Raw genomic sequence first — 14,547 nt, 5'->3', positions numbered from 1 at the left:
GACCTGTATCATTGCCCTACAATCCAGTAATTTTAGCCGAGAAAGGAAGCACTTGGCCAGACATAATTTTCTTTTCATTTTGTTTCAGATTTTTTCAAGGAAAAAAATCCATTAAATTTCATTAAAGGGGAAAAATTGAAAATGTTGCATTAGAACAAAGAATTTCTTGCTTACAAAGTTTGTCTCTTATCCAATGGATCAATTTTAACCCATTCAAAACCCAGCCAGTCGCAAAGAATTAAAATTGGCCCCGATGTTTCTATTATGCTCAAGCATAAGGTCAAAGGTCTGTGCCTTAGAAAACCATTGTTAACTGCAAAGGTGGTAACTTGCTGTTATAAAAAGGGTTAAAAACAAAAAAAAACAAAAAAACTGCGGATGCTGGAAATCCAAATCTGTTATAGAAAGGGTCCTACCTTATTACAAACTCATGACCGTCAATCTCCTTTCCACATCCACTACCCAGGAGAATCCCAGAGTTTCCAACAACTGCACAAGTACTGAATCGCTTGTTCTTCATAGGGGACACTTCCGGGAGAAGACTGTGTAAATTGTGAGAGATGTTGAGAGTCCGGCGCCTGTCCAGCACATAATGAATAATGTCGCCTGGCTTCAAACTGCTTTTCACTACTGATATGTCTCTCTCAGCGTCTAAAAATCGAAGAATATCCTTCCTGCGTTAGAAGAAGTGACATTCAGTAAAAAAGATAAATCACTCTGAAAATATGCTTTTACTGGACTAAGGCAACATGATAAAAAGTTAGAATGTATTTTCACGAATATGAGAGAATGACACCATTTTTAAAATTCATTCATGGGATGTGGGCGTTGCTGGCTAGGCTAGCATTTATTGCCCATCCCTAATTGCCCTTGTTCAGAAGGTATTTAAGAATCAACTACATTGCTGTGGGTCTGGAGTCATATGTAAGTCAGACCAGATAAGGACAGCAGATTTCCTTCCCTGAAGGACATTAGTGAACCAGATGGGTTTTTACAACAATCGACAAAGGTTTCATGGTCATCATTAGACTTTTAATTCCAGATTTGTATTGAATTCAAATTCCATGATCTGCTGTGGTGAGGTTCAAACCCAGATCCACAGTGCATTATCCTGGGCCTCTGGAATATTAGTCCAACAACAATACCACTACGCCAACGCCTCCCCCATCAGAAGTACAATCCTCATTATAACACATTTTAATGTAGACTAAAAATGTTATAATGGCACTACAAAATGATGGTCAGTTCACACCTGAAGCATCGTATGTGGCACTGGGCTCCGCACTATTAGAACAAATATAATAGCCATGGAGAAAATACAATGCAGATTTACTCAGTCAAAGGTGAGAATTCTGAGTCACAAGGAGTGGACACAACAACCAAGGCTTCATTGCTTGGAACTGAGAAGACGTGGGGCGGAATTTGATTAGAGGTTTACAAAATGATACAAGAAACAGACAATGTAAATGTGGATAAATTATTTTCCCTGGTAGGTCAATTGACGGCAGGAGGTCATGATCTTAAAATAAGCTGGGACATGTAAGGGGAAATGAGAAGAAATCTGTTCATGCAACGTGTTATTGGAATGGAGAATGATTTGCTACAAGTGATGGTCACTACTCATTGAGTACAACATTCAAAAAGATACGAGATTATTATTTAATTGAAAAATATACAATAATAACATTTGCCTGCAATAGAGAATCAAGAATTGGGATTATTTTTGGAGAAAGCAGGCGAATTGATTTTGTGAATTCGACCCTCAAGAAAGTCTAAATTAAGTAAGAACAGTAAAAACTTCCTTCCACGCTTTATGCTTAAATGTCTAAACTAAAATAGTGTACGTATAACTGTATTGGTAAAGGTAAAACAAGTGAAAGTGAGCTGTTCTGCTCCTTCTGATCTTGAAAGATCCAAAATATACACAGTACGTTATTACAATGCTTTCTTATAGAATAAAATCTCTCACTGAAAAAACACTCATTGTTTATTGTTCCTTCCTGAAAATAATACATATTTTACACAACATGTCATTTACTAGAATATGAAGGAGTGTTTCATATCACACAGATTTGCACTTCCAGGTTTTTTAGTATTATTTTGAAACACTTCGCTTTATACATAAATAGAACTTGTAAAGGCACAGTAAGCGGTATTATTAAATCAATGGTCATATCTGCCATGCATTTTTAAAAAGAATAATAATTTGAATAACAATTAAATCAGGGCTTAAAATTTCATTCAAAAAGTTCATATTACGGATATTGTATCAACTGCAATTCTGGCACATAGTTGCATAAACAGAGTTTTCAGAGTGAAATACTACGTTGGGCCACAAAATGGTTGACTAGCACTGCTGCCCAAACAGACAGATGCCTTATTTCAATTGGGTCCTACTCCTGTTGTAGAACCATAATGCAGTTTCCAGTGGCTACAGTATGCGTTCTTAAAGGGATTGATTCCATCAAACTGGAAACAGCACAAACAAGTTTTCTGAATAATTAATAGTCCATAAAAGGGAATAAAACCAGACGGCAGCCGGCATTGAACTAGGCACCGGAAATGACAATGGCAAACTCAGCCCTGTCGACCGTGCAAATTCCTCCTTAATAACATCTAGAGGCTCATGCCAAAATTGAGAGAGCTGTCTCACAGACTAGCCAAGCAACAGCCTGACATAGTCACACTCACGGAATCATACCTTACAGATAATGTCCCAGACATTACCATCACAATCTCTGGGTATGCCCTGTCCCCCCAGCAGGACAGACCCAGCAGAGGTGGTGGCACAGTGGTAAACAGTCGGGAGAAAGCTGCCCTGGGAATCCTCAACATCAACTCCAGACCCCACGAAGACTCATGGCATCAGGTCAAACATGGGCAAGGAAACCCCCTGTTGATTACCACGTACCACCCTCCCTCAGCTGATGAATCAGTGCTTCTCCATGTCGAACACCACTTGAGGAAGCACTGGGGGTGGCAAGGGCACTGAATGTGGTCTGGGTGGGGACTTCAATGTCCTTCACCAAGAGTGGCTCGCTAGCACCACCACAGGCTGAGCTGGCCGAATCTTAAATGACATAGCTGCTGGACTGGGTCTGCGATAGGTGATGAGGGAACCAACAAGAGAGAAAAACATCCTCACCAACCTGCCTGCCGCAGATGCATCTGTCCATGACAGTATCGGCAGGAGTGACCACCACATAGTCCCTGTGGAGATGAAATCCCGTCTTCACGTTGCGGATACCCTCCATTGTGTTGTGTGGCACTACCACTGTGCTAAGTGGGATAGAATTCGAACAGCTCTAACAACTCAAGGCTGGGCATCCATGAGGTGCTGTAGGCCATCAGCAGCAGCAAAATTGCACTCATACACAATCTGTAACTCATGGCTTGGCATATCCCTAATTCTACCATTACCATCATGCCAGGGGATCAACCTTCGTTCATTGAAGAGTGCAGGACGGCTTGCCAGAAGTAGCACCAGGCATACCTAAAAATGAGGTGTCAATCTGGTGAAACTACAACACAGGACTACTTGCATGCCAAACAGCATAAGCAGCAAGTGATAGACAGAGCTATGCGATCCCACAGCCAATGGATCAAGTCGAAGCTCTGCAGTCCTGCCACATCCAGACGAGAATGGCGGTGGACAATTTAACAACTCACTGAAGAAGAAGGCTCCACAAATATCCCCACTGTCAATGATGGAGGACCCAACACATCAGTGCAAAAGATAAGGCTGAAGCATTTGCTACAATCTTCAGCTAGAAGTGCTGACTGGATGATCCATTTCGGCCTCCTCTGGAGGTCCCCAGCATCACAGATGCCAGTCTTCAGCCAATTCAATTCGCTCCATGTGATAGCAAGAAACAGCTGAAGGCAATGGATAGAGCAAAGTTTATGGGCCCTGACAATATTCCGGCATCATTACTGAAGACTAGTGCTCCAGAATTTGTTGTGCCCCTAGCCAAGCTGTTCCAGTACAGCTACAACACTGGCATCTACCCGGCTATGTGGAAAATTGCCCAGGTATGTCTTGTACACAAAAAGCAGGACAAATCCAACCAGGACAATTTTTGCCCCATCAGTCTACTCTCGATCATCAGTAAAGTAATGGAAGAGGCCGTCAATAGTGCTATCAACAGCACTTGCTTAGCAATAACCTGCTCACTGATGCCCAGTTTGGGTTCTGTCAGGGCCACTCAGCTCCTGACCTCATTACAGCCTTGGTTCAAACGTGGACAAAAGAGCTGAACTCCCGAGGTGAGGTCAGAGTGACTGCCCTTGACATCAATGCAGCATTTGGCTGAATGTGGCATCAAGGAGTCCTAGCAAAACTGGAATCAATGGGAATCAGGAGGAAAACTCTCTGCTGGTTGGAGTCATACCTAGCACAAAGGAAGATGGTTGTGGTTGTTGCAGGTCAGTCATCTCAGCTCCAGGACATCACTGCTGGAGTACCTCAGGATGGTGTCCTCAGCCGAGCCATCTTCAGCTGCTTCATCAATGACCTTCCTTCCATCATAAGGTCAGAAGTGGGGATGTTCATTGATCATTGCACAATGTTCAGCACCATTCACGACTCCTCAGATACTGAAGCAGTCCATGTCCAAATGAAGCAAAACCTGGACAATATCCAGGCTTGGGCTGACAAGCGGCAAGTAACATTCACACCACACATGTGTCAGGCAATGATCATCTCCAACAAGGTAGAATCCAACCATTGCCCCTTGATGTTCAATGGCATTACCATCACTGAATCCCTCACTGTCAACATTCTGGGGGTTACCATTGACCAGAAACTGAACTGGACCAGCCAAACAATTACTGTGGTTACAAGAGCGGTTCAGAGGCTAAGAATCGTGCAACGAGAAACTCACCTCCTGACTCCCCAAAGCCTGTCCACCATCTACAAGGCACAAGTCAGGAGTGTGATGGAATACTCCCCACATGCCTGGGTGAGCGCAGCTCCACAACACTCAAGAAGCTTGACACCATCCAGGATAAAGCAGCCCGCTTGACTGGCACCACATCCACAAATATTCACTCTCTTCACCACCGACGCACAGTAGCAGCAGTGTGTACCATCTACAAGATGCACTGCAGGAATTCATCAAGGCTCTTTCGACAGCACCTTCCAAACCCACGACCACTACCATCTAGCAGGACAAGGACAGCAGATAGATGGGAACACCACCACCTGGAAGTTCCCCTCCAAGTCAGTCACCATCCTTACTTGGAAATATATTGCTCTTCCTTCACTGTTGCTGGGTCAAAATCCTGGAACTCCCTTCCTAACAGAACTGTGTGTGTACCTACAACACACGGACTGCAGTGGTTCAAGAAGGCAGCTCACCACCCCCTTCTCAAGGACAACTAGGAATAGGCAATAAATACGGGCTCAACCAGCAAGGCCTATGTCCTGTGAATGAAAAGAAATACTTGGATGGTGCATCTCATTATCTTAATATGTGGTACATTGAGCCTTTGGATGAACATAGAAATTCCCAGTTTATTCACATAACTCCTGTGATCAGTTCCTTAAAGAAATCTCTCATAAATGAAATAAAAACGGCACTTCACTATTCCTCATTGTACATCCAGTTTAATAAATAGTTCTAGCTTCTAATACAAGTACTGTTCACCTTGTTGAGCATAAAATTCAGTAACAATGTGTATAATTTTGAAAATTGGCTATTGGATTTTTATGAAAGAAATTATTATCTCAATTCTGTAAGCCAGCCAATAACAATGCTAAATAGCAGTGAAGAGGAACAGAGAGAACTGGATTCTTGTTGTGGCCTTGATTTATAACTCATACCAAGCTGTGGGGGCCGATAAAATATATTTTCCTGATAGAATCAGGTCACCTGTGATCATATTTTTGACCCCTCTTCATGCCCCAAAGTATATAATTTTCTTAGTTGATCATTTAAATTTCTATCTGTGCCTAAAATTATTTCTCTTCAGTAGTAATGATTCTCATTGAAATATTCAAAAATAAGAAAATAATGGTTAGCAGAATATTTCACACACCATTAAATAAGGGTAGTAGAGCGACTCTAATAGAAGCTCCATCTTCTAAGGATACCATTTCTCTACATTAGCACTGTAATACTACTGACATATCAAATTCTGAGAAAACGCAATTAGAAAAGATTTGAACTTGTGGTGATTTTTCAAAATAACCTACTGCTATTGCAAACCAATTCACTTGTATGTGAGATACACTATAGTAATATGAGATACAAAAAGGAAAAATATATTTAAAAGAAATGGCATTCTACTCATAAGTCTAACGCAAGTAGGATGTATGAGATGCTAGTGTGATCAGTCATTTCAACCAAGGGACTTAAAGACAATTAAGAGATAAGTGGAGATGTTGAAGCATGTCCAGTAACAAGTGTGCATGGAATTTTAATATTGTATAGAATTTCTTCTTAATTAATTTCCTGAAATTCCTAGGCAATTTGAGACTCCAGCTCATTCAAATCCAAACAGCTCATTGAAAATCAATTCTGAGTGCTGAGTTATTTGATTTGAATTTGTGAATATGGTACATTATCATCCAAATAATGTAAGATCAGCAGGGTGCATTTTTGTTTTGTGAGGATATAAGTTCTTTCATTGTCTTTGTCATCCCCTTGAGTTTTTTGCTGGCCTAGGCAGGTGGCTTGTTCCCAGGTACTACCGGAGAAGGGGACAAGAGCAGCCCATAGATAGCCCTTTCTTTGATTTCCATGTATAGGTCCCATACTCCCTCTTTTAGTAGCATGGCTGAGATTGGACACACAGAAGACTGGGGAATTAACCCACTTTGCTGCCACTGTTATTGCATATTGCAGCATCCACACCAGTTATATTCTTTATTTGAATTGCTAATGGGCTGAAATATTGCATTGAAGATGCCAAATAGTTTAATGTAATCCAAGCTTAATGTAATAGAAATGATTTTCAACTTTGTTGTAGATAGGAGTGGGAGGTGGGCTGCTATGCCTGGCCAATGACATTAGTGGGAGGCATAGAACCCCATTTTCATAGTTCAAGCCAGATCAGCCATCACTGACAGTAGCTTACAGGGGTGGTGGGGGAATTTGGCCCACTTCCAACTGAACTGGAAGCCCATAATAAAAGAGGGAATAGGCAATTCCAGGAAAACAGAAGAGTCGATAGCAGACCAGGAGGTCAGTATGACTTTAAGAGAAGCATTCATGCTCCTTCAGACTCCTTACATTTTTTTATTCATTCATGGGATGTGGACGTCGCTGGCTGAGCCAGCATTTATAGTCCATTCCTAATTGCCCTTGAGAAGGTGGTGGTGAGTCCTTTCTTGAACCGCTGCAGTCCATGTGGTGTCAGTACACCCACAGTGCTGCTAGGAAGGGAGTTCCAGGATTTTGACCCAGCGGCAATGAAGGAATGGCAATATATTTCCAAGTCAGGATGGAGAGTGGCTTAGGGGCCGATTTCCAGGTGGTGTTCCCATTTATCTGCTGCCCTTGTCCTTCTAGATGGTAGCAGTCATGGGTTTGGAAGGTGCTGCCTAAGGAGCCTTGGGGCATTTCTGCAGTGCATCTTGAGATGATACACACTGCTGCTACTGTGCGTCGGTGGTGGAGGGAGTGAATGTTTGTGGAAGGTGTGCCAATCAAGTGGGCTGCTTTGTCCTGGGTGGTGTCGAACTGCTTGAGTGTTGTTGGAGCTGCACTCATCCAGGCAAATGGAGAGTATTCCATCACATTCCTGACTTGTAGATGGGGAGTCAGGAGATGAGTTACTCACTGCAGGATTCCTAGCCTCTGACCTGTTCTTACATACCACTGTGCCACCACATCTGTCGGATCTGTCCTTCTGGTGGGAGAGGACATACCTAGGGATGGTGATGATGGTGTCTGGGACATAATCTGTCAGATATGATTCCGTGAGGGTGACTATGTCAGGCTGTTGCTTGACTAGTCTGTGAGACAGCTCTCCCAATTTTGGCACTAACCCCCAGGTGTTATTAAGGAGAACTTTACAGACTTGACAGAGATGAGTTTGCTGTTGTCATTTCCGATGCCTCGGTCTATACTGGTTAGTCCATCTGGTTTCATTCATTTTGTTGTGATTTTGTAGTGGTTTGATACAACTGAGTGGCTTGCTAGGCCATTTCAGAGGGCATGTAAGAGACAATCATATTGCTTTGGGTCTGGAGTCACATGTAGCCCAGACCAGATAAAGGCGACAGATTTCCTTCCCTAAAGGGCACTAATGAGCCAGATGGGTTTTTACAACAAAAGACAATGGTTTCATGATCATCGTAAGGCTTTTAATTGCAGATTTTTATTGAATTCAAGTTCCACCATCTGCTGTGGTGGGATTTGAGCCCAGGTTCCCAGAGCATTACCTTGGGTCTCTGGATTATTAGTCTACCAACAATAACACTACACCATCGTTTCCCCAATCATAGGTCTGTCCTCCTAGTGATCTTATGGGCAATGGTGGCTATGGTTATGTCTCTATAACCCTGGGTTCAAGGGAGGGAAAAGCACCCTGGATTTCCACACCAATTTGCTATTCATTGACCCCTACTAGAAACAAAAGGTCTACAGTGTCAGATGTTAGTGCCCACACTCAATTATTTGCCAACAGCCATCACCTGGATTTGTAGGTGGCACTCATATGCAGCACACCATAATGGAGGGCCACTGGTGTATGCCAGAAAAAATCAATGCCTTCAAGACTGTATAGGATAAAACTGAGATTGAAATGAGTAGCATACTGTGTCCATTCTACAAATCCTATACATATTAGTCATAGTTTTTAAAAACAAAATTGATTCCCGTTTAGCTTGGATGTGGTCAGTTATTCCAGATTTCACAACTAGAAGTGAAATAAAGCTTTCCAAAACTCCTGAGGATTCAGACTGACGGTGTAAGCTACAGCATTCTACGCTGCATGTCTTATCCATTTCCAGGCTTTGCTGTTTACAGGTGCTTATTGTGAACCACTTCCTCTAATTCTGCATTATTACAAAATGCAGTCATTTCTGAATTGCAACTGAAAACTTAAAAAAATGTTCCAGCTGACTGCTAATGCTGGAAGTCTCTGCAAGACGAACTTCCTAACCATTGTCCCATAAAAGGAAGGAAATTTAAAGAAAAAAACAGCTGTTCAGTTTTCAGAGGTCTAAGTCTTTATTTTTAGCAGAACTGCTCAGCTGAAAAAAGTAAAATCAGAAGTAACCCTATTAATCAATTTAGTTCCAGTTCCAGTGTCTTGTAAGCTTTCAGTTGTGCATTTTGCCAATATGAGTAGCTCGAACAAAAGAAAACTCAATTGTATTCTGTGCACCATATTATCGCTTTTATCACCAAAATCTCTTATTTGGGTAATATTTTCTGAGCAAATGCATTATATTTAGAAACTTTTATTATAATGTATATACAGGAAGTATATATTTAAGTGATGGGGGAAATTGCAGCTGGCAATTTTATTCTTCAGAAACTCAACTGAAAACACCAATAACAAGTGTAACATCCTAATGCTAATTCAACAAATAAATAAGTATGCCATAATGCACTGTCATAGTTCAAGTGGGACTACTTTGAAATGTTAGAAGGAATGTATGAATTTTATTTGACATATGATTGTCAGTGGTATTTTTCCTGAGTGTTTTAGCCTGTCACCTCATACTTAGCGCCAAATTACAACTAATTGCAGTTCCACAACAGCTGAGAGCTAAAATAATACTTTTACCCCCAAGCTTTCTGCTTTTCTATCCTGAATCTGCTGACTTAATTTTGATACAATTTCTAGGGTATCAGCATCTCATAGTGTGTCATCATTCTGGATCTATGAGCCAGATAGTGAAGGTTAGCAGCTTGAACTGAGACGTGGGGGAGGTTTACAGCCAAGCCTGACCCTTTCTTCACTTGACAAACACATTTGTACTTTCCAACAGGAGCCACAAGGCAGTTGTTATGAGTCAAAGCTCTGCTCAGGAAGTACCCGACCAGGCAGGCCAGGAAAATTGCAGGTTCTGTTCCTAGTAAGTGCTAATTTAGCCGAATTTAGACAGGAGAGAAGCAGGAATATTACAATTGGCCTTAATATTTATGGTCTGGGAAAGGGAATTCTAGTCAGAAATCCCACTCTTGACCATATCTTGCGATGGCCCTCCGTCTCTACTCCCATTTGTAAAACACATATCTAGTGGCCCCCCTCCTCCTCCTGGTGCCATGCCCTATAAGGGTATTGGTAACCATGGACTCCCATTGGATTGGTCCATTATTATGCTCAGCAAAGTGATTTGCCATTACATTCTGACGTATGACTGACAAGGAATCTCTCCCACTTTTACAGCTGCCCCTGAGCTTATTGAAAGGATTTACAGGCTGATAATCAACCTGTTTGGCCACATTATGAATGTATCTTCCATGGCTATCAAGTCCTGAAGTAGGACTTAAACCCAGAGCTTCTGGCCTAGAGGCAGGGACACTACCACTGCACCACAAGACCTCCCCATAGTGTTACATAGAATTCAATTGTCCATGTCTAGACTCAGGCATTGCAAATGCTGCTTGTGAAAAGAACCTGTGGAATCATATTTATCCCTGCCTCCAGGAGCGGAAAAATGAAAATAGATTTAAAAATCCTAATAGTAAGAGTAAAAACATCAAATTGGGACGGTTTTTCCTAAGTAGAAGAAGCTATGAAACATGCTAAACTAAAAAAAAACACACATGGCAAATGTAATCCTGACTTTACTGCAATTGTAAAAACTTATGGGTGACGAACATGCTATCTGGTTTCTCAATTTCCGTATGGACATGTAACTAGGATTAGGATTTTGCTGCTAGCCTATACAATGTCGACTCTTCCTGCAATTCACTGTCAAAAAATAATCTGCAACTACTACTTGTCTCATGTCCCAAATTCAATATGGCTCCAGATTTTATGTCATAAATTCAATATTCCTACAGGCCATGTGCCAGAAAGTCGATATTCCTTCAGGTTCGTTATGTCAGGTGGCTTCTTCAAATAGAAATGGAAATGCATCATGACAATAAGGAAATTATAAAAATAAAATTCACTACCTTGTGCACTTAAACAATAAGTTATACCTAACTGCAATTAAGTCAGTGACCTCGTCTCAGTGTTCAAATGAGTAATTCAGCTTCATTTACGGTTTATCCCTCTTAACACAGCTGCTATCTTGCAATAGAGAGAGATATCTACTGTCTTCTCTCTCATATGCACTTGCTTGTCTGTCTCTTTACATTTACATAAATAGAATATACATGTAAAGCAAGCCTGCCTTTGATGACAAGATATGTCTGGAGGTCTGCCCATTATGATAGTTTCTATTCTGTAATGAGTCGAGGGGGTGTGTTAAGTATTTCTCTTTTTCTTTTGAAAATCTTGTTATTCAGTTCAGTCCACTTTAATTCTCGGTGAATACCAACTGAAATTTGGTTGTAACTGTGAATAGATGTCAACATTAGGATTTAATTATAAAGTTTATTCATGAAAATTTCTTTCTCCTCTATTGTATTTTCCCCTGAATTGTGTCTTTGAATAGTTTTGCAAGCTAGCTGACTAATAATAAACTAGAACACCTGCTACATTGCTATGTTTCAGAATTAGTTTTTTTTGTTACACTCACTGTTGCTGTGAAAAAATGTAAGAGATTGCAGCCCTGTGGATTTTCCTCTATTAATATCAACAATTGTCTGAGGAATACCCTTGGTTCATTAAACATTTCTATCATTAGTGCTCATATTACTCAATTACGTACATCATAAACTTCCTAAAATTTAAAATGTTCAGCTAAATGTCAGGTGGCTTGGGTGGAGGAGGCCTGGTGACTAGAATAGCGGCAACAAATGCCTTATGACAGTACATATACTAAAGATCTGTATAATTCTATCTTTCACATTTTCCTACTCTGACCTATGATCACATAAACTGGCTCTATAATTGAGAAAATAAGGTGTAAACCCACTCAGCTCCAAGAAACCTTCACCGACCTTTGCTGGGTAATGATTTGGCTTAAAATGTAGTCTTAACACACAAGGGCCTGGCAGAAGTCATACATGAACTGCTGAATGTGTTTTATTTCCTGTTCCATTTAATAAAAACATGTTTTGCTTATTTCCTGCTGAAATCAATTATTTTAATATTTGTACAGCAAAGGGGTAAAGTTAGTTGGAATAGGATGTTGGTTATACAATGTGAACATAGCTTTCCAATGTCAACAACATCAGCCATCAATTTAAAGTTTATACCTGATCTTGTTCACTAGAGATGCATTGTTTTTCCAACCCTCCACAGAGTGCTGGAAGCGTGGAAGCACATTCTTCCTATTTACTTTTCTGGAAGTATTAACCATCAGTCTGGTTGGACTCGCTTCTCCATCCCTGAAACAGTTAAATTTTAAGTTACTGTAGAGATGCTTTTCACAATTTATCAACCCCAGATTATGCGAGGCAACCACTAAATGTGTATCTTGCACGTTGCAGCAGTTGACCATTTATGTTCACACCGATTACTTCACCTATCTCTCCAGTCACGTCAGCTCTTTTTCCTGTTTATGACATGAACGGCACTTTGATAAGCGCAGGCGATCCAGCCAGTTTAACTTGTGAGCTGTGCTTGGGTGACTGACTGCTCGCCTTGCCTTTACCACAGCTCCCCCATCCAGCGAATGTGAGAGCTTGGTAATCGTGTCTCTCACCATCCAGCGGACACTTGATTGCATATGACTTTCTGATAAATGCTGAGAACTGACTTTCCGCCCTCATACCGCAACTTGCAAGCTTTGCTTTCAGAATAGAAGAAAATCATTTTTTTTCACCGATCGTTTGTATAACATTACTAAAAGAGTCGGAAAAAAATCGATGACAATCCAATATAAAGTAACTCGTTATGGAAACCAGTAAAACGTATTAAACCCGCAATGACAGTTTCATAAAAGAAACGGTGAGCTAAAATGTCAAATCGATATTAACAGGAGAATCGCTTAACAGTTCTTTTGCCTCCCAAAGCCTGTTAAAAAAGATACACTCGTTGCACAGAAGAACACTGTGATCTTTGCAGTGCTGGACTGAATGTGACTTCACTGCTACCAATCAGTCAAATCACAACCATTCAGTGTGTGTACCAGACCAAAAATACTGGCGCGTTAGCCACATCTGAGGTGCAAGGAGGCACAAGCCCACCTACTGGAGAAAAAAAAGAGATGGCAACTCAATAAAACACAACACAAAAGGCGGCACTGATCTGGGGGGTTGCTCCTGGATCGGAAATTTTCACCATCCAGAGTTACCACATTTCCCACAGGCACTGGTACCCGAGCGCGTCAGACTATGGATATCAAAATTCCTGCTCGTTTTCTTCCACGCGAGTTGTCTAGGCTGGTGAGGGAGCGGGGGGGGGGGGGGGGGGGGGGGGTGGTGAGGTGGGGACCGGTTTTGTTTCGTGAAGCCGAGACTTGTCTTTCTCACTGAATCACTTCCACAAAGGTTTCCACTCCATCCCAGCACTTTTCTCTCAGAAAAAAACGTTAGCGAGCCACGTCGTCAGTAAAGGGAACCACAAAGACTATAAGCAGCAAAACTAACTCAATTGTAAACGTACATTTTAAAAAAAAAACTCTTCCTAAAGCATTAATAGTAGCTTTAAAAGGTAGAAACAGACATATCACTTGTGGATTACAAATGCTAATTGTCGCTCATCAAAATAAAATTAAATACTAATATACCAAACCAATTGCATTTATTGATTTGCAGGCAAACTCCTTTAAAATATTTTCACCACTTTTTCATTTAAAACGAGATTAAGGCACATTACCCCATTTGCGTTTGCTGCTGCTCCGATCTTGTTACGTCCTTTGTTTTAAAAAAAATGACTATGATACTTATGGTGCATAATGTCCAACATTTTCGAGGGAGACGCATTTTTTAATGTGTGTGTCTAGTTATGTGTAAAAATAACAGAGTCGCTCCCTCCCAGTCTGGGAAATAAGTAAGGCGCAAAGGTTTTCTGTCTGAGATTGGAGACGGACAGTTCACCACACGCCCCTGCTCCTCCTCTCTTTTTCTCTCTCACTCAGTGAATCCACTCAGCGGGGAAGAACTAAACACAGCACTCCATGACTGACACCGTCGGCCACCAATAGTAGCACGGATACTGCTTTGCTTCTCGCCTAATTGTCTTGGGTTCACCAATAGAAAAGCGAAGCTGCCGTTCCAATCGAGGGAAATGATTGACAGGAGGCAGACTCTGTGCTGAGTGAATTTAAAAGGCAGCGTGCGTTTGGCTGATAGAAAAAGAGAAGCGAAAGGTGGAGGTTTTATGATGTGGACTTGGAAAGATAGTGACATGTTCTAAACTAGGTTAAAATAAGTTGAAGCTAAAAAAGGAAGTAAAGTTTCCAGCATCCGCAGTTTTTTTGTTTTTATTAGTAAAGTTTCCCTGTCCGCCACGCCTCAAGACGGATCTGAGTGTGTCCACGCTCCTTAATTTGTATTGGTACAGGGTTCATGGGCTGTGTGGGACTTC

The 14,547-nt window shown here is 41.3% G+C and overlaps 1 protein-coding gene across 1 annotated transcript in view; it reads right to left on the bottom strand.

Moving 5' to 3' along the window:
* st8sia4 (ST8 alpha-N-acetyl-neuraminide alpha-2,8-sialyltransferase 4) overlaps nt 1-14,096 on the bottom strand; it is a 66,969-nt gene extending 52,873 nt beyond the window's left edge. The window contains exons 1-3 of the mRNA XM_041186386.1: nt 13,837-14,096; nt 12,273-12,404; nt 417-674 (exon numbers count right to left, since the gene is read on the bottom strand). Coding sequence (XP_041042320.1) covers nt 417-674; nt 12,273-12,404; nt 13,837-13,943 — 497 coding nt within the window. The 5' untranslated portion in view covers nt 13,944-14,096. The remainder of the gene's footprint in view (nt 1-416; nt 675-12,272; nt 12,405-13,836) is intronic.
* Between the last annotated feature and the right edge of the window lie 451 nt (nt 14,097-14,547).

This window comes from Carcharodon carcharias, chromosome 4, assembly GCF_017639515.1.
Source record: "Carcharodon carcharias isolate sCarCar2 chromosome 4, sCarCar2.pri, whole genome shotgun sequence".
Classification (NCBI taxonomy): domain Eukaryota; kingdom Metazoa; phylum Chordata; class Chondrichthyes; order Lamniformes; family Lamnidae; genus Carcharodon; species Carcharodon carcharias.
This window is presented reverse-complemented; position numbering and strand designations above follow the sequence as displayed.